The sequence below is a fragment of the Alosa sapidissima genome, chromosome 10, assembly GCF_018492685.1.
Source record: "Alosa sapidissima isolate fAloSap1 chromosome 10, fAloSap1.pri, whole genome shotgun sequence".
Taxonomy (NCBI): Eukaryota; Metazoa; Chordata; class Actinopteri; order Clupeiformes; family Clupeidae; genus Alosa; species Alosa sapidissima.
In genome coordinates this window covers 20,617,537-20,638,965 of record NC_055966.1, presented here as the reverse complement: position 1 = coordinate 20,638,965, position 21,429 = coordinate 20,617,537, and the positions used below count along the sequence as shown (strand labels likewise).

Genomic DNA, 21,429 nt, shown 5'->3' with positions numbered 1-21,429 from the left:
ATTTTCCTATCTAATTTCAACTTCTTTAAGTTAATCAGAGAGTTTGTGAACTTTCAGAAGTAGTTCATGACTTCCTTTTTCACTAATGTATGAAAACAAAGTGACACAGAGGCTAAATCCCCAAGTAATTTTGAAACATCGGAAAGACAAGAGAATGCACTAAATTGAATAATTGAAATAAAAAGAAACTGTGTTGACATTTGTAATTAGGTAATTTTTGAAAATGCCTATATTTACAGTTAAAACAAAAATTAAAAGGTTCTAATCAACTGGAAATGTGACAAACATGCATTGACAAAGACCCATGGTTATCTTGCCCCCACACAGAGTATGGAGGATGGCAAGATAGGCAAAAACATTCCATAAGAACCACTGTTGGAGAGTTACAGAAAAAGGTATCATCTTGATGTCACCAAGTCCCCCAAAAAATCTTCAAAAGTGACCTCACCGCTAACAGATTATTTAGAGGCCATGTCAGGTAAAAGCCTTTCCAGTCATTTAATTACAAATGTAAATGTCAGGAGTTACTGAATGATACAGTAACTTTGTCTGGAAATGTGGTCTATTGTCAGATTAAATGAAAATGAAGCTCTTTGGCAAGAAACACTTTAGGTGGGTTTGTCGTATACAAGGATAGAAGAATGCAAGTATAGAAGAATGACTATACTAAAAAGAACCCCATGCCTAATGAGAATTATGGTGGAAGAGCTGTGATATTGTGGAGCTGTTTTATTCTTCTTCTTATTATTATTATTATTATTATTTATTAAGGCCTTGGGAACCTTATTAAGGTGCATGGTATTATGAACCCCAAGATACACCTGAACATTTTCAAAGGAAATCTGTCAATCTCTGCCAAGACACCTAAAAGTGGGTCATGATTTGATCATTCATCAGATCAATGAACCAAAACAAACGTCCAGATCAAAGCAAAAATGGTTTAATGAACACAAAATCAATCTTCAGCCTATGCCATCTCAGTCTCCTGATCTAAACTCCATAGAATAACAGTGGGGTGGGTCAAAGAGGAGAAGCACAAGTGTGGACCTAGCAATCTGGACGATCTGGGAAGATTTTGTAAAGACGAATGGTCTGAAATTCCTACAAGCAGGGGTGTCGGTAATTGTGAGCGACATGTTTTTGTTAAAAATATATATATTTTTTTATGAGATTTTCCTTTTTCTTAAAATAATTGTGTTTCCCTTCATGGTTAGATTTTTCCTCATTGTTTTTATTGTGAGATTAGAATAAATCACCAACAGATTATTTTTCATACCTGTTTTTATTCAACTTTAGCAGAGGTGGCAATAATTCTGGAGGGTACTGTATGACTCTTATGTGTCCTGTTTACTGTGTATGTGTGGCACTGATCCTTTGTAGCCGACCCCTCTGTAGTGATGATAAACAAACAGGGTTGACACTGAGGGTGTGAACAAGTGTGACAGCCTGTTGTCTCTGTAGACGAGTGGTGGAGTTCACAGGTGGAGGGAAGGGGAGAGCCGTCAGAGAATATGAAACACACCCACAGTGTAAAGTCATCAGCTCACACTGGTCCATCCATTATGCTGGGGGCATTTATGAACAAAACAACTGATGCATCGTGTTCGTAAACAAATGGATTAGCGAGTATTATCAGCATCTTCTTAGACTCAATTTGCAGCACAAATGGAATAGTGAAATTGGCTGGGCTACTTCAAAGAGACTAAACCCAGGAATGACCGGAGCACTCAGAGAACTTTAAAACTTGTTTTATTGTGGTGCACAATATTGTGCCAGTTTCTCTGATCCTTTGGTCCTGGACTGTGAGCATCGAAAGAGGCTTGAGCGCAAGTGACACCATTCTTACAAATGGAATAGTGTTTTCTGATATCTGTCTGTGTAAGGTCATGCAGAATCACAGAACGAGAAAGCTTTTCCACATCATCATTAACAACATTAAGGGCCATATCTTAGCGATCTAAAACACATGGTCACTGGCGAATAGCTTAAATAAATGTAGGGGTTTGTCCAGTCCACATTGGGGGTGATTTTGTTATCAAAAGTCGGGCGCCTGGCACAAAATGTTTGGCAAAATATGTTTCTTAATCAGTCATGGGTGTGTTTTGGGCGTAACATCTAGCCTGGGGAAAACCCAGACGTACTTCCCCTGGGGAAAACCCAGACGTACTTCCGGCAAAAGTGTCTGGTTTCAACCGGGCTACGTTCATTCCTTTTAACAGCAAGCTGTGCAACTTCAAACAGCGCATCAGTATTTTGATAGTCAGTGGAGCATTTGAAGGAATCTGCTTGCACGCAAGACCATATGGAACAGGTTTACTAAAAGCCTACACACATCTGCACTTGTCTATTATTTGAACTCATAGGAAAAGTGAAACTAACAGTTATACACAGTTAATTACTTTCACTATTGACTGACAATGGGTTACCATTGAAAACATGAAAAATGCAATACTAACCCCAATAATGTTTGAGTGACTGAATAAAAAACCTAAGGACATTTGTCCTGCAGAGGAGTTGCTGCTTACATCTCGAGACAGTGCGTCTTCAGTTGTGCTTCATATGCGTCTTTCGCTATAGACCAGGTTTTTCTTTTTAGATGGTGTAACATATAGCGATTTTTAGATAATGCTCCAGACCACACCTTAGGTCGTTAATTGCCACACCCCTGGGCGCATCGTGTAATAAAAGAGAAGGGCATGGCGAAAAACTTGAGTGTAAGATAGGAATACAGTATGCTTTGCATCATGATAAGAATACGCGCTGGGTTTTAGATCGCCAATATAAGGCCCAAAGAGTTAAACAACTCATTGGACTTTCTGGCCTTTCTGCTTAGTTTACAGAAATTTGAACAAAAAAAAGTTTTTTTTTTGCATTGTGCTGATCTGACTCTATTTTCCAGAAACATCAGGCAGTGACACCCCATTAATTCTACACCCTGGCACCAGCAAATACATGGTTTGAATGTGAATGCACAACACAGGCTGATAGACTGGTTTGTTCATCCAATACAAAACAAAAAAAGTGGAATTTGGATATGATTCTTGGACAGTTTTCAGTGTATATTTGTGCTGCAAAAAATGTGTTTGTGATTTATGGCATTTAATCGCTGGCTAATTGTTCACCCTTACTGGTGTCTGTTAGTCTTTCTCTCATTGTGCAGTCGTAGTTTTCCAAGAGCTGTGTGTGTCTGTGTGTGTGTGTGTGTGTGTGTGTCTGTGTGTGTGTGTGTGTGTGTGTGTGTGTGTGTGTGTGTATGTTCCAGAATGCGAGACAAATCTGTTGGATATGGGTTTTTTTTCAGTCACTAGTGCACCAGAATGTTGCACTTTATAACATGGCTGATAAGAACTCTCAGTCTTCATTCAGCAGTGGCGTACTGGTTTTAACCACTGGTCTGTCAATAAGAGGAAGTGAAGTCATAATCAATCTCCTACCTGAGATCCCTGTTTACTTATCTTGTACCATCTTTGAGTACTCTTGTTGTCCACTGCCAGACTGTGCTTATCATATTTTCTTTTGTTGTTGTTGGAGCAGTGGATGTGAAAATACAAAGCTTTTACATTTATAAGAAAACATTTTCCAGCCTTTACCAGACATATTGAAGTTTAACCAGTGATTGGGTACACTGACTCATGACAGGCTTCTCAGTTGCTGATGATTCCTCTTTCTATTTCTCCCAGCGGTTCAGAAGCTTGCACCCCAACAAAAGATACAGGGAGCCTTTGAAGGTTCTTTATAGCATATATATCCCAGCAGGGCTGTCACAGCTTAAGGGGTCAAAGTTCAGATTGCATTTCGATGAAGGATTTATTCTAGCCCACGGTAGGTCTTACTTTGAGGATGAGTGAAGGTGCCGGAGGTCCTTGGAACTTCCGAATGTGACAGTTTCTTTCATGCTGACTCTGTTAGGTTGCAAGATGCCATCCGTTGCATATTCTATACAGGGGGGGGACATTCTATGTTTGTATTCTACGTATTCTTGTTCTATGCATTCTATGTCTAAGAAAATCAGAGGGTTAAATCAGACTGTGGAGAGTTCTCTGCTTGTCTAATTGAATCTGTGATTAGCCTTAAATGAATGCATAGACAGTGTTGAAATTGGACAGGGCAGAAGTGTAATGGTCTGATTGGGATACAGAACCACCATTCATGGTAGTATGAATATTTCACAATGAATATTTCACATGCATAAATTGTTATATTTGGCAAACTTTGTTTTTTTGCAATTTTAGAAAATTGTAAGAGATGAAAGAAATTGAGAAAAAGATGTTCACAGACTCTCTCATTTCAGCATCCTCTCAACTGCTTTAAAACCCCATCATGGGTGCCATTGTCATTTTTCCTTTAATTATCCTTGTTAATGTTGCCATGAAACAATACAATCTGAAATTATTGCCATCTTGCTTTAATGCACTGAAGAACAATAACAAAGTACAATGAAAAGCTGTTTGCCAACCATTAAATGATTTTGATCAATTGTAATTGACTTATCAGTCTGTGTTGCAATGCTTTTTGAATGTGCTGAAATGGAAATAAATGTCAGAAAGCACAGAGAGATGTGTAATGCTTAGATAACCATGAATTAATCCAATTAGAAAGTAATCAACATTCCATCATGTTAACAGACGGTTGGTTCATCACTGAGGCCGTCATTCTTGATGTTTTGCAATCAGCTATGGTCGGGGTAGGAGATTTCACTGGATAAAAAGCATAGAACACCTGAAGTGTTCATATCCCAGACATAAAGTGAAGATGCATAGATCACAGGAATGATATGCCCAGGCAAAAAAAAAACAGCATCTCCCCTCCCTCTCATTTCCATTTCCATACCGTCAGGGGAAAACAATCAGGTTTCAGTGCACATGACTTTGTATTTTATATGGACACTCCATGTACTATGTAATCATCAGATTCAATCAGCTCTCAATTATCCATTAATCAAGAGATCATGTCATTACATATTCTCATTGATGCCTGTTCACTCATCTTGATTAAACTGTGAATATATCTCCCTCCTGGGTATGTGTGTTTGGAAAATGGTCGACTCCTCCATCTGTGAGGATTTGTGAATGTTGATATTCTGTTTATTCTCTACACCGTTGTGTAGATTAGGGTGAACAGTTACAGAGATTCATAGCCATTCTGTTCCCTTATCAAAAAATGGCGGTGTCCTGACATTACTCCTGTAAGAAAATAGCTTGTAATATCTATGATCAGGTCAGGAATATACTGTACCTCTGGGAATTCTTTTTGAATCAAAGTTTGGAGAAAAAGAGTGTGTAGCTCTGGAATTTGACGAGCGGTTCCCTTCAATAGAATCCGAATCAATCAAGCAAGCCCTTAAAGCAGGGTCGTAAATATGGGCCTCAAAATATGGTTAAAATATATTAGTGGGCAAAGCTCTACCTCTGTGACTGAATGTGTGTTTGTGTGTGTGTGTGTCCACTGTCCAGTTTAGTCAGAAGATGGGTCTAATCGGCAGGCAGCAGGTGAAGCAGTGATTGATGTGGTGGTCCAAAACAGGTGCAGGTGTGTGGGGTGATGGCGAGATGGGTGGCTGCTTTTTCACACAGACACACACACACACACATCTCTCTCTCTCTGTCTTTCTCTCTCTCTCTCTCTCTCTCTCTCTCTCACACACACACACAAATGCACAAAACTCTCTCTCACACACACACACACCCAAATGCACAAAACTCTATCACTCAGGCACAGACGCACACACACCACTACTACCACCACCTCCACCACCACCCCTTCTTCCTTTACACTGTGTCACAAAGAAAAGCATGGAGGCTTGGCAGGTCAATGACAGCGAAGGAGTGAGCACCAAAGTCACATGGATGGTGTGACTGAGGGAAATGCTGAGAAAGAAGGAAAGGCAGCTATGGCTCATAGCCATCACTCAAAACATCCATCACTGGCAACAAATAAAGACCAGAATTAGATAAAAGCGTAAGCCAACATAAGATTATGATGATGTCAAGCTGGAGCAGACAGATTAATATGAAATGTGTTTGCAGAGGAAGGAAGAAGTTCGTCCTTGGTCCTTAAATGTTCCTCGTGTCCCTGAAACCTTGATTTTCACATAGGCTATATTTCAATCCTGAGGGCTCATGCAGGGGGACTTGTGGTGGGCTAAAAAGTCTGTTTGTGTGTGTATGTGTGGATCAAAGCTTTGCCTAAAGCCCCCCCACACACACACACACCACCACCGTAATGAGTGTGAAACACATTCTGTCACTTTCCCCTGCACAGCGGTGTCAACTGACATGCATTCGATAAACAATGGATTTTATTGTGTGGCACTGACTAAAATAGAACTGTATTGTAATCGGCACGACAACGGCAAAAGGGAAGGGCGAAAGACTGGAATCTGAGTAATTGAACACCGTATGCAGAGTTTGCCACTCTCGTGTCAGCGCCGTTGTGCAGTGCAATTTAAATGGTCAGGGGCATCCACAGGGTGCCAGAGGTGGGGTCAGAGGTGCAATGACGAAGCGTACTCTTCTGAGGCGGCCCTTAATTAGCCACTCAGTCAGCATAAAAATTCCCAGGGAAGATGTGCAGGGAGCCTTCAGACAAGAGTCGGTTTCAAAAGGATGGTAGTCACCTCGGCGGGCCAAGGGGAGGTCATGGCTATCAGGAAGTAAAAAGAAAAGCAGGGCTCCGTACTCGAGGCTTTGTTTTGTACCACTTCCTTTACCCCCCCCCCCCCCCCAACACAGACTCTTTTCTCTCATGCACGCACGCACGCACGCACGCACACACACACACACACACACACACACAAACACTATTGTGAGTAACTAACTGGATCTGGCTGTGTACACAGACAGAATTGTATGTTACAGCTTGGTCAAATCTATAATCCTTACATCTTGACTTAATTAAAGCTTTAATAAATATTTGTCCTCAAACAAACCATTATTTGAAGAGTAAGGATTTTATTTCTTATTTACATACATTTTTTTCATGTCACATACAAACATGAAGCCCTGTATCTGAACACCCACCTGTGTGTACTCTGGCAGTGTATATATATATATATATATATATATATATATATATATATATATATATAATATATATATATATATATATATATATATATATATATATATATATATATATATATATATATATATATATATATATAGTGATGCAATTCTCACTTCTAATTAACCTTTCACATCCATAGATGGGGAGGCTATCTCATTTCACTCAGTGGTGTATAGTGCAGTTTGTTGGAAGTCGCTCTGCAACACCCTTCAATGCATTGTTTCCCAACCTTGGGGTCGCCTGAATTTCAAATGGGGTCGGCTGAGATACTGGGTATCTTAAAATTGACCAGTACATTACATAAGAATATACATTGAATAAAACAAATATCAAAAAACTCATGAAACTAATATGGATTCCTCATTACAATCTAGTTATGTAAAAAATAAACTTAGACAGCCCGCATGAGATCTTTGATTGATGTAATCATGCTTGAAAATCAAAGTACCGCTCTCGACTGGATGTTACAGCAGAGATGAGATGCATGCTCTCACAACATGTTGAGAATGATTAGGATTGCCAACATAAAAAAACACATCGAAATAGGGTCACCTGCCAAAAAAAGGTTGGGAACACCTGTTATAATGTGTAGCAAAGGTGGAAAGTATGAGTAATACAATGTAGGAATTCCTCTTTTCATACATTTTTAGAGTAGCTGCATCTTGACATCGCTTGGCAACCATTCAGATAGAGGAAATATATTTCTTGGTGGAAGAATGATTATCTATGAATAAATCGTTGGTAAATAAATCTAATATTGGTTGTGCATCGTGCCTAACAACGGCCCTTAGCTGTTCTAAAATCAGTGGGCTTATTGCTTAAGTAACACAATGTAGGAATCCCCCTTTTCCTAAATTTTCATCATACTGGATACCCATGTAGTAGCCTACTGAGGGAGTACCCAATTCGTGGAGAACGGATGAAAATTGTCATGTTCCTACCTAGCTACAAGATACATAGTGCAATACCAGGCATTCTGGGCATGCATTGGTACTGACAGATATGAGAGTCAGTGTATCATCAAAATGAGTTTGAAGCTATTATTTAGAAGATAACTACATTGTGTTGTTTTGCTCGAGTTGTTTGAGAGTTTAGTGCAGTGTTTTTCAACCACTGTACCGGGGCACACTAGTGTGCCGTGAGAGATCATCAGGTGTGCCGCAGAAAATTACCCAAATGTCACTCACTGGTCCAGAAAAGCAACTGTTGCATCAAAGAATTTATAACCACATGCTCTCATTGATTGTATGATTGCACTATTTGTGGTATGCAGGCATGTACAACGGGGGCCCCATATCCAGTATTCACAGAATCATCACATATCCAGTTCATAACAACAATTAAATTAGATATAGTCACCTACTGTACAAATGAAACAGAGGGCGCTTGTTTTATTGAGCAGGTCTTGCATAGAAGCCATAAGGCCCATAATCTGTGTATTATTTGACATTTTAGGCTATGGTATGTGTATTTTTTCTTCGCACAGGATGTTAGTGTGCCGTGGGACAATTTAAGTGTCAAAAGTGTGCCGTTGCACAAAAAAGGTTGAAAAACACTGGTTTAGTGACTGGGAGACTCTCAGGTTCCCCTAGTGGCCATTGAGTGTCTCCACCTGGTTGCTGTCGAGCTGGTCGTAGCGGGTGATGAGGTTCTGGAGCAGCTTCTGCAGCATCTCGGCCCGCATGCGCCCGGTCTCCAGGACCTCCTCATGGTTGGCCTTCTCCTCGCGGCTGTAGTCCAGCGACACCTTGTTGGTGATAAGCGAGATACCGAGCGCTCGCAGGCCACAGTGTTTGGCCACCGTCACCTCGGGAACCGTGCTCATGCCTGGGGTGTGTGTGTGTGTGTGTGTGTGTGTGTGTGTGTGTGGGGGGGGGGGTTGTCAGGAGAAGATGGGTGTTGGAGAAGAGAAAAATAGAGAGAAAGAAAGAGAGAGTAGGAGAAAAAAACGGGCTCTTAATTAAATGGCAATTAGCTCTGTGGTGAAGAAAAAGCCGGCAGGAGCCCGTGCTGCATCATTAATAAGCGAACGCTGCTGCTGCCACTCTCATTGTTAATACTTAATGAGGAGGACTCGCTCTCCACCCAACAGGGAGTGGTGGACGTGCACAAACGAAAACGCCACAGTCCCTCAGCGACTAGCAATGTTCCCCACATACCACACCCATTGGCTGTGGATGGGCACAAGCAGTTTAACTGTCAGGTTTTTAACACCACAGTGACAAAGGTGCTCTAGTTTCTGAATTGGATTACCACTAGTTGCAAAAACAATTCAGATGTGGCAACTGTGCATTCATACAGTATCTAATGAGTTTCTGTGTAATCTAATCTAAAACAATTATTGGTTTTAAACCAGATTATCTCTCTTCGAGCAATTCTAATGTGTCTGTAATTAGCACGGGTCACTTTCATTAACAGAGCATGCTGTTGAAACACTGTGATTTATTAATGAGGTATAGCAACGTGCTAAGCTAAGCTAACAGTAGTCAGGGTGCCATTTACCACAGAACAAACATCAGCCAGAGCCCTGTCATCCATCCCTTCATTAGAGAGGACTGTTTGAACTTCTGTCATTACTCAGCTCATGTTCACAACACCAAAGGCCATGGGTTCTTATGACTGACTGTCAGAAATGTTGCTTTAGATGAAACTGTGTCTGCTTAACACAGTCGAGGAACAGAGCTTCTTGTTTGTACAGTAGCTATCGTTAATCACCTCAGAACAGAGGAACAGGTGAAGGTGGGACGTCACCCATTGCGTTGTCAAAAACAAACAAATTCAAGTAATCATCACTGTAATGATCACCACAGGCATTTGCAAATTAGCTTGGGTATTGACGGCCATTTTGGGTCTTACCGACTGAGTCACTTCCCAGGACGTGCAGCATGCGGGCCTCTGCGATGGTCTCAAAGTTGGGCCCGCTTACCATGCAGTAGACGCCCTCCCGCATGAAGTTAGAGTAGCCCAGGTCACTACTCACCGACATGGCCAGCTTCCGCAGGTCTTTACTGTAGGCATCCGACATACATGGGAATCGAATCCCAAACCTTAAAGAGGAGGATGGAATTAAGAAAACCAGACACTTTCGTTTTTATTACAGACCATGAAAGACATGCATAATATACTCATGTTTGTCATTTTTTACATAGTGTATTATTAATCAATCGCAACACTGACGAATTCATGTTACGTAAATTCTGTATCTAGTTCTCTATTTCATTTAACCAGCTTGGGAAATCCTCTTCTTTGTTTGTTCAAGCATACTTGTATTATACTATATTTGCATTTCTCTCCCTTACTCCGTCTCTCACACAATGCACAGAAGGCTCACACACATGCATGCGTATACACACACACACACACACACACACACACACACACACACACACATTCTCTCCATATGACACTTCTGTTCTTTCTCTCACTCTTCATCCCTGGTCCTCACCATACCGTTCATCATTGGGGCCACACAGTGGGTGCTGTCCAGCAAAGCCAGGTAAGTTAATGTGGTCCTTAATGAGCATAATGTCTCCCACTTTGAAGTCCTCACACAGGCCTCCTGAGGCATTTGTCACAATGATGGTCTCCACTCCCATCAGCTTGAAGATCCGCACCGGGAAAGTGACCTGCAGCAGAGAGGGTGAGAGAGGAGGGTAGGAGAGAGAGAGAGAGTAGGGTAGGAGAGAGAGAGTAGGGTAGGAGAGAGAAAGAGAGAGAGAGTAGGGTAGGAGAGAGAGAGGAGGGTAGGAGAGAGAGAGGAGGGCAGGAGAGAGAAAGAGAGAGAGAATAGGGTAGGAGAGGGTAGGAGAGAGAGAGGAGGGTAGGAGAGAGAGAGAGTAGGGTAGGAGAGATGGTAGGAGAGAGAGGAGGGTAGGAGAGAGAGGGGGGGTAGGAGAAAGAGAGAGGAGGGTAGGAGAGAGAGAGGAGGGTAGGAGAGAGAGGGGGGGTGGGAGAGAGAGAGGAGGGTAGGAGAGAGAGGGGGGGTGGGAGAGAGAGAGGAGGGTAGGAGAGAGAGAGGAGGGTAGGAGAGAGGGTGAGAGAGAGAGGAGGGTAGGAGAGAGGGTGGGAGAGAGAGAGAGAGAATGAGAGAACATGAGAGTGGAACGAGTGGAAGACGATCAGTAGGGGACTGGGCTATTGAGGGTGAGCAGGCCAACGGCATGATGGGAAATGGAGGCAGGTGTGCAGTGAGGGGATGAGATGGTAATGTTCTGATGGGAGGCTGACACACACAGGAAGCTTGGAAGGGGCAATGCACATACACAGCCTATAGATGGCACACACACACACACACAAACAATCAAAATGCACATCTCAGCACTGAAAATGTCTAGAGTCGCAAACAATTTTCTACAGTAATGCAGTTATGTACACACACAGACACACACACAAGAAACAAATTGCCATGTACAGAAACAAGCATCCTAAACATACAGACATACAATGCTTGCACCTACACCACTCCCCACACATACACACACGTCAATTTTTTTCTCCCCATACCTCCAATTGCCACACACACACACACACACACACACACAGACACAGCCGTGTGCCGCTCTTTCGGCCTGTGCTGGTGTTGCTGGTGAGCAGCTGTGGCTGTGGGCAGGTGATGGAGTGGTCCGGCGCTCTGTAAATGAGATAAATATAGGATTGCACAGAAGCCCCATTACTGCCCGTGTCACCCTGAAGGGGGAGATGAGTAATGAACTAGCAGGCTCAGTATAGCACAGCTCAATAGGGATGTCACAGTCTGTCAGACGTGCTCGTTCAATCCTTCTCTCTCTCTCTCTCTCTCTTCATCGCTCCCTTGCTCTCTCTGACGGACCCGAGAAGAAGGCAGCAAAGCCTCTGCCATGGTTGGTGCCACCAGCGCAACCTGCGGTCACAGCTCCGAACAGGAAAAGCATGGTGGAAGAAAGAAAAGACTTGAAAAATAAAAAGCAGAATTGGTTTTGAGGCGAATCCCCATATGACATTTTTGCAGGGCAGTAGACCCTAGCTAGGAGTAGGGGAGGTCGGAGGGAATCGAGTCCTTGGAGTAGTATGCCTCTTGGAGTGTATGTCCCACTGTTGACCTAAACGATAGCCTCGTCGCCAGCCATGCGTTTGTTAAAGGCAGCAATACGCGTGTCAGTGAAGAGAAACCCAGTGCACCGATGCATATCACAAGGAGGAAAATCATATCACTGAATTCATGAACTGGGCTTTGTTTTACTGGATCCATCGTGTGATCAATTTCTTCCATAAGCTGGTGAGGTGACCCGAGGGACCAAGATTTATGCCTCGGCCTGGCGGCTTTATTGCACACGGAGGGTCATGATTCTGAAAATACAAGAGCTGATCCACACTTCAGTGATCGCCCTCATCTCTCTGCCTCTCTCCTCTCGCTCGCACCTGGCCTGTGTCAAGCAGTTCAGTTTTTATTGCCAGCCCCTTTAGCGGCAGGGCAGGCACACAGCAGCAGCTTTTTTACCCTGTGAAGGCGCGAGTGACACAAGCACCTGGAGCAAACTCAAAGTCCTGAGAGGAGTGTGGGTGAAAACCTGCCCAGCCTAAAAATGCAATCAGGCAAGCATGACCTATAGCTCTCCTCCATTAGCCACTACTCCGCCCAAACCCCACCCCCCACCCCCTGTACCCTCAACCACTTCTATCCATGGAGTAGGAGGAGACAGAGAGAGAGAGAGAGAGAGAGAGAGCGAGAGAGAGCAACCAAGCTGTGATGCAATTCTTTCTTTAGCGCTGTGGTGACTATCAGATTGAACCCAACAGTCTGATAAAGACCCACCTGGCTAGGATGCCTGGCTTTGCATTCAAACAGGAGAAGAGAGACAGAGAGTGAGAGTAGAGAAAAAAAGAGAGAAAATGAGAAATGGAGGAGGGATAACAAAAAGCATAGGTCACATAGGGGCCAGCTAAGCAAACTGTCTAATTAACCTCTATATCGCTCCCCATGCTAACAAAACATTCATAACAAATGAGCTACCACTCACACACAAAAGCAGCCGCCGCGGCTAGATATGCCGCGTGTTACTGCGTGACCGCCGAGAGAGAAGATGACATTGTGGCCTGATAGGGTTCGTTCATGCACATCTGTGCAGCCCTTAGAAATGAGAAGTGAGCCGCATAGTGCTCTACACAGCTCTGCTTCACTGGGTGGGCCGTAAAAGAATTATGAAGGGTGAACCTTTGAGGAATGGCAGGTTGGGGTGCATTTTATGAATCAAATTATCTGGCATAACAATACTGCCATGGACTAAAATGTCAGCGATTGTGCATGAGTAAGTTTGTGTGTGTGTGTGTGTGTGTGTGTGAGAGAGAGAGAGAGAGAGAGAGAGAGAGAGAGAGAGAGAGAGAGAGTGAGTGAGAGTGTGCGTGTGTGTGTCTGTGATTGTGTCTGAGGGAAAGAGACAGAGAGAGAAGAGGAGCGAGGCCCTAAACTTATATCGACTTACAAACACACAAGGACATATTTATTGCATATTGATTTGAGTTCTTTGATGTTTGCACTGGGAAGAAGGTAGCGATGCTTTTGGCCCCATCAAGGTTATGATCAGTGTGAAAGCATCTGACCTTTTCCTCAGCACATTTCTTCTATATCTGGACCAAACCAATGCTCCAATATGGCTCCATGACCTTGCCAAGTAGTGAAAGATCCTAAGTGCTGCTGTATCTTAACAACCCCAGTGTCTCATATTACTATAACACAACGAAACACTCAGGCAGAAAGCAGGCCTTGCTATCCCTGTTCTTTTAAGGTCATTCCAGGCGATCCCAGAGCGATTCTGGAGGCCTGAGGTGGGTGTCTAATTTATGGATGCTCGAAGCGCAAGGTCTGTTCTGGCAATGATAAGATCAGGTGGAGTAAGGATGAATGGGTGGGTGAATGAAGGGTCTGAGGATAAAACTCAGAGACAAAAGAGCTGGAATATCTTTAGCAAACTTATACCTCCGCCACCACCACCTCCTCCACCCTTCAAAACAACACCCCCTCCACCCTGAGACATCATTAGTGCTGATGTCAGGCCCGCAACGTCTGACCGTAATGTGCTGTGTCATGTTGTCAGCGTGACGATTACCCTGACAGCTGCTCTCCCCCCACCCCAAACACAGAGAGAAAGAGTGAGTGAGTGAGGGAGATAGTGCCACGACGGGAAGATATAGATTCCTCAGCAATTTGGGAGAAAGTGGATCCTTGGCACAGTGCGTGGCAGATAAATATTCCCCTGGGGGCAGAGGCGTGTAAATTTGAGTTCTCGCCACCTCTCAGACCGCAGGGGTGACGTGGGCCAAGAGCAGCCGGAATTTATGCTGTCTTCACCACAGCGCTGGCAGCTGAGGGGCTGAGAGGGTAGACGAGAGTGGACGAGCGGCGCATCTAAATGCCACCGAGAGCTTTCAGCCGACAGCAGGATTTATGGACTCTGACTGACAAGTCCTGTAAGGCTTTGGAAACTTAAACGTCGTTTATGAATGAATTTATGCAGTGGTCCACTAAGCACCATTTTATTTACTCTGTATTGCGCTGTGGTGTTGCCCCACATGATGGACTCCTTGTAAACTGTGTATATGGTGGCCCCCATGCTGCCAAACACAGGGAATGAACATTCATTTGGCATATGTCTGCTCACAGCGCTGTTCCAAATTGGAAACACAAAGCCCGCAGAGTGGGCAAGGACTTGATTTCCCCATGGGCTGGGAAGAAGTTGAAACACTGATCCCTTTCCCTCTCTGCATGTGTCCCTATGCATGTGTCCCTGTGTGTGTGTGTGTGTGTGTGTGTGTGTGTGTGTGTGTGTGTGTGTGTGTGTGTGTGTGTGTGTGTGTGTGTTTTCTTTTTTTGTCTTTCATCTTTTTTCCCCTCCTGAACTGTGATGGATCAGGCTAATGGTGCATGTCGGAGCATCCAGGTCCTCTCTGCTTTACAAAAAGGAGCCGTTTCACACCACTTCCCGTGTCCTTGTAGCAAAAGAAAGGAGGGCGAGAGACGAGGGAAAGCAAGCTTCAACGGTGTGGCGCTATTCACTGTTACCGAATACAGCTTTTTGTTATCTGTAAATTGCTGATTGCTTTTGTAAGTGAAGTGAGCTCTCCAGGTGAATTTCTCAAACATCCAGACTCCGTTGCGTGTCTAAGGATTTTAAATGAGTGTCACACTGTACGACTCGATGCCTGCGCCATGTTGATATAGTGCTAGTTGCAGGAAGGGATGGAAACGTTATTAGCGGAGCCTTGAGTGAATATAGCCAGCTGATGAAGTGTAATCCATCCATATACTGATGGTACACTGAATAAATGACTTGATTTAAAAACATATTGTTGAGGAAAAGTAAATACACCGTACATATTGTCTCTCTCTCTGTGTGTGTGTGTGTGTGTGTGTGTGTGTGACTAGGAGGAAGGGTAGGGGGAGGAAAGGGGAGGAAAAGTAAACTTACATATTTGACTGTGTGTGTGTGTGTGTGTGTGTGTGTGTCTGTGTGTGTGTGTGTGGTAAATCTGCACAGATTGGGGAGTATTCTAAACAGTAATATGATAACATTGACAGTATTTCAGAGGTGAGGCACTCTGGGTAATGAACTCCAGCCGACCTAGAGAACAGTCCATCCCTTGCAGTGGTAGTTTGGACTCACCTTACACAACGAGTAGCCCTCGTAAAGATGAACTCGGCCCTGCATGAAGACACAGGCCTTATCATTCACATGGCCAAAGACCAGACGCCCCTCATGACCGGGAACTGCAAAGGGACACACATGTGCAAACACACACACACACACACACACACACACACACACCCACACACACACACACACACACACACACAGTCAAATATGTAAGTTTACTTATCCTCCTCTTTTATCAAGTAAGTTGATATGGTTTTCACCTTCAGTTTTACACAGTACAATTATGAAACAGTCCTCTTTCCTTTGCTTTTTGTCCCTTGAGCGCACCCCTGTCTACAATGCTTTGTGAGATACGGTGAAAATGTGGAGGTAACCCCCTCTCCCAGAAGGCTTTATCACATCTACACTCTCCCCCTTCTGTTAGTATTTACTGTGCACTCTGGCTCTCCACAGCCAAGTGAGAAGCACAGCAGCTGCCCCATGGCTAATCTGTCTGACAATGTATTTGTCAGCATAGGGACTGTACACTCAAACAGAGAGAGAAAGAGAGAGAGAGAGAGAGAGCTCAGGGTTTTGAATAAAGAAAAGAAAAATCTTCACCAAATGGTCTCCTCAAACATTCTTAGGTGATTTTTAGGTGACTGCAGAATGTCTTATGACAAAAGGGTTTGCTGGTGTTTGTTTTATGAGCAAATTGTTTCTAATAACTTTTGTGGAAATGTACAATATATTGACATCATACTAATACTAAATTGACCATGCAAATGTGTGAGCAACAGCAGTGTGAGTGACAGAACTGCCTTCTTCAAAAGGGTGGGAAATAGAACCTTTTAGAGAAGTTTGGCTTACCTCCATAACAGAACAGGTTCTGTGTCTAATGGGTCTCAGGGTCATTTTTGTATCCTTATTTGTCCTCTTTTTAAGTTTTGACAAGCCCTTTCTCTGTGCTCTTCTTATGAAAAACATCCCAAGTACATTCATATTTATAACGAATAAGAACCATCTTTCCAACAGTTTGCCCCCCACTTTTTAATATTATTCAACAGTTTCGAAAGAGGCTTACTGCAAATTCGGGCCTCAGGTTCTTTCCAGGATGGCTAGATGGAGATTATGTTAATATTACCTTGAGTTCTGCCTGGTAAGATTTGTTTGGAGCCCAAAATGTGCGGAGTAATGAGGTTGGGCTCTGAATAATGGCGGCTGTGTTTCTTCCGTCAATTGCTCTTTTCTTCGGTGAGCATTGACAAATGGTGCTGGGATTATCAGAGAACACTTATTACTCTGCCCATGAAATTTATTTTATAAAAAAAAAAAATCTAAAATTAATGAGCACATTAGCATTTTAATGAGCATGTCCCACTTTGTCATTTTCAGTGGCAAAACAAATGCATAAGTGAGAAGGGAAGTTAGAGGACCGGGGGCTCCAGACGGTAAATCTCCACGAGCACTTTGTTTATACCTTGTTTTTACAAACACTTTAAATACACCAAGCTCAGCCAGAAGAGACTGCACATTTCAAATAAATGCCAAAATGCCAAATGCTGAGATCAATCACTTTTTATGGGCAGATATGAAGTTCTCTGTGACAGGTGAGAATTAAATGTTATTCTGTATAGTAAGTCTATCGAGGATATACTCAGCATTTTAAGAAAAAGTAGAATAAAATAAAACAGGCAAATGTCAAAGGGACGACTTTGTGTTAACAGCCTCTCTCACCCCTCCCCTCTCCTCAGGAAGAGAGCTAGAGGGAGTCAGTGCTTAACCAAGTATCAATTAGTCTTCCTAATTAAAAGGCATTACCTCTAGGGCCTCAGAGGACCCTTTAACCAATACTGACAAGTAGAATTAACCACAGGATTGGATGGGAGATTGCAAGACAAACTGAAATTAAAAGGATGATTACACTTCACCTCTCCAACACCTATTTTCTTTGACTCAGTAAATAGAAGCAATAAATCATCAGTTTGATACGCATAACATTTTAACCAGGTGACCTTTTTGACACACACACACACACACACATACACACACACACACACACACACACACACACACACACACACACACACACACATATGGGTGGACACACACACACACACACACACACACACACACACCCACATGGACACACATACACACACACTCACACACACACAGAAACGGAACAAAAGCAAAACAGATCAAAAAGAATACACACATGTACTCACATAGTACGGTAGTGTATCACTTGTACAGTAGTGTATCACTTTACAGTAAATGCTTAAACACTGGTATGACTTATGCAAACATACCACGCACAAAACACACACACACACACACACACACACACACACACACACACACACACACACACACACACAAACAGCACAGCCCCTTGACATATGGAGTAGAAATATCATTAGTTGCAGTTGATCTTTAGGTGATTACACATTCACCTCTGAATCGTAAATATTTAAAAATCTGTGAGATTTCATCATACGAAGGCCCAGTGGCAGGTATTAAGGTCTATTTTTACTCGAGTTGAGCTATTTTATTCATGACCAGTAGTTACTCATTTCACTCGTAGTTCAAGTTACAATACGCGGGTGGAGAATAATTTGTTAGACATACAGGTGCATTCAGCAACGAGCTCTAAGTCTCTGTATCACACTGCCTTTTGTTCAATTCTCAGACATCTAAGAGAACAAAACAGTCTCCTGTGTATCCCCACACAGCTGAATACTATTTTGCAATACATTTGAGATACACTTACTGTTTTGCCAAATCATAGCACACTTCATCATGACTGAAGGCTTTAAACAAAACATATTTATCTGTTCCCCATTATATACTGTATATATTGGGGGGAAACAGTCTGAAGACTCTAATGAAGTAAAACATGGCCAGAAGCTGTTTATTTTTCATAGGACAGGGCTAAGATAACTGGTGCATGAAAGCCTTTAGGATAGGGTGGGGACAATGACACTAAAGCAAAAAGTTCCAAGAAGACATATAAAACATGCCTGAAAATATGGATGATTGAGACCTTTCAGAACTTGAAGCAAGAACACTATAAAGAAAACAATACTTTGCAATAAGGAGAATAAAGACTTTGGCTCTGTGCCAAAGTCTGAGAGGACAGCCGGACAGGAGGGAAATCTATATGGCCTAAAAATCTCTCAAGTCAAGGCTACTCTTTTAGACATTTAGCCAATTACACTAACCAATCAAGCAATTTACAAGGCTGATGCATGGTTTATCAGCACATTTTAATGATGTTGCAGCCAAAGAACTCCTTGGACTTGGAGGTGTAGATGAGTCTCGCTGTCTCACCTGTGCTGACGGGAAAGTTGGGGATGTCCTCGTAACTGAAGGTCTGTTTGTTGGTGACGTCGTCGGCCAGGAGGCCGAGTCCCGAGCCACACACCACGGCGATCTTGGGCCGGTGCCGTGTCCGGCTCAGCAGCCAGTCCGTCGTCAGCTTACAGTCCTCAAACGAGCAGCAGCTGAGATCACGGCAAGCACACAGTCAGTGGACATCAAAAATCAAGCATCTTACACTCACAAGAAAGCTGTTTGTGCTGCTATGTGCGACTCAGCTCACTCACTTCCCATAGTAGCCTACATGTTTTTTTTTAAGAATTTCAGTATTAAATAGCCATCAGAAAAGAAGGCTTTTTATATTTTAGGACAACAACAGTGCCTCTGGTCCTTTCCCCTTGCACTTTGGTGCTCCCTACCAAAAAGCACCTTTGACATATACTGTTGAACTTAAGCGCACTTCTGGACTTTTAGGGATTTTACTGTGCTGGTATGTTAAAACTGCTGAATGCTCACTAGATACACTATAACAGTGTTGTGCGTGAACGAGTTCAAAAGAACGCGTTCATTGAACACGCTCATTTTTTCGTGAACGTTGAACTGAACGCAACACATTTTTTAATAAAGAACTTGAACGTGAATTAGTTCACATTATGTGTCATGAACGGCAGACATCACTGTAAATGAACGTTGGAATTTGTTTTCCACTGAAAACTGAGTGACATCTGTTTTCTCTTCTGAAACGCAACGAGAGAAAGTTCCTCCCTCCTGTATTCTCGCTGGTGCCGCTTAAATCATGTATCACCAGACAGAAATGGTTTTGACATTGTGTGCGCAATGCATTGCGGGCAACGTAGTGTCCGGCTGAGAATAGTTGAATAGCATACTGGCTTCCGCACAACGTTACCCGTGATGAATTGCAGCAGAGCGGGGTAGGCATAGCAACGCCGCGTAGCAGGCAACGACGAGAGCGCGGAGGGCTGGATTTCATTGCACTAAGTAGGCCTATAGAACTGGTCTACCTTGTCTGTACTGCTGCAAGTTTCATCACCTGGTAAGAAACCCACAATTGCAGTGTCATGAACAAATGTCTAATGAGCAGCTTCAAAGAACGTATCGTGATTTCTAGCTCGTAGTGTGAAAAAAACGTATTTATTTCAATATCTCACGAAAAAAGTAAAATGAACTGAACTTTGAACTAGTTCAGAATTAAAATTGTGAACTTTGAACGTGAACTGTTCACTTTGAGCATGTATGAACTGAACTTGAACTAGTTCAGAAAAGCTGTGAACTGGCACAACACTGCACTATAATCACTGATGTGGCTTGATAAGGTAGGAGGAAAATAAGGAACATTTTTCCGTCTGGTCTAGGAATTGAGTGACAATAAATACTAAGGTCCAGAGAAAAATAAACATGTTCTTCAGGCTAATCGTCGTGGCATTCACTTCATTTATGTATTTGATCAAAAGTTGCAATTAGATCCTATAGATGACAATCAAGATAACTGTGAGCAAATCTCAAGCTTGATTTGTGACCACAGAATCATATTATTTGCTTAATACAGCAACATCATCTTCTGAAGAAATTGCTGTTTGGAAAGAGTTACATACTGTCGTCAGCAAAAGAACAAGAGCACTCTCCTCTCTACTTAAACACACACTTTTCTGCTATGCGCTGTTTGTTTTTACTCTGTAGGATTCACCCTCTCTTTGGAGATTCAGGGGAAATTTCTCTGAGCTCTGTTCTGTCTGACGTGTTTTTAAAAAGTAAATTCCGATACACACAGCAAAGGTGTTAAATTCCTTGCGCTATTGGGAGGAGATTTCCCACAGAGGCCAATCAACAGCCGAGCCTGTTTACCATCAAAAACAAAATCACCAATAAAAAAACCTTTGCAAGCAAAAACATCACCAACAGGACAGCCAGACCATTTCACTGGGGTTATCAAGTAGGCATCTTCCTTTATCAGTATTTCGTTGAATTAATTAATTAATTAATTTCAAAAGTATATAATAATTATATATATATTTGTAGATTGTATTTGTATATATTTGTACATTACCATGAATTCTCTTTAGTGTGCATGTTCCCCTCTGTATGCATTCTAAGCAAGATGTGTGATGAGAAAGAGTTGAAGGGGTGTCCAGGCAGTGAATAGATAAGGAGATAGACAGGACAGCTTGCACCTCACGCTTGGTCTGATGTCATTGGTGGAGTTCAGTGTGATAGGGGTGCGTTTATACAAGTGTTTTTTTCAGGAAACTGACCTCTACTCAACCAGGAAACTCTGATATCAGCTAAATCAAAGGGACACACTGTCCACATAAGAGAGACCAAAACACATGTTTGCAACTGCAAGTGATTTTTTTATGTTTTAATGAGTAAATGGGGTGTGTTTTTGAACAGTAATGATGCTCAGTAACTTTTATGCACT

The 21,429-nt window shown here is 42.7% G+C and overlaps 1 protein-coding gene across 1 annotated transcript; it reads right to left on the bottom strand.

The window, feature by feature from the left end:
* Positions 1-8,502: 8,502 nt before the first annotated feature.
* pnp4b (purine nucleoside phosphorylase 4b) lies at positions 8,503-21,216 on the bottom strand. The gene is made up of 6 exons (XM_042105817.1): positions 21,058-21,216; positions 19,005-19,177; positions 15,702-15,805; positions 10,516-10,691; positions 9,922-10,112; positions 8,503-8,892 (listed from the first exon to the last, which is right to left on the bottom strand). Exons 1-6 carry the CDS (start codon positions 21,096-21,098, stop codon positions 8,654-8,656), a joined length of 924 nt encoding a protein of 307 aa, XP_041961751.1. The 5' UTR covers positions 21,099-21,216; the 3' UTR covers positions 8,503-8,653.
* Between the last annotated feature and the right edge of the window lie 213 nt (positions 21,217-21,429).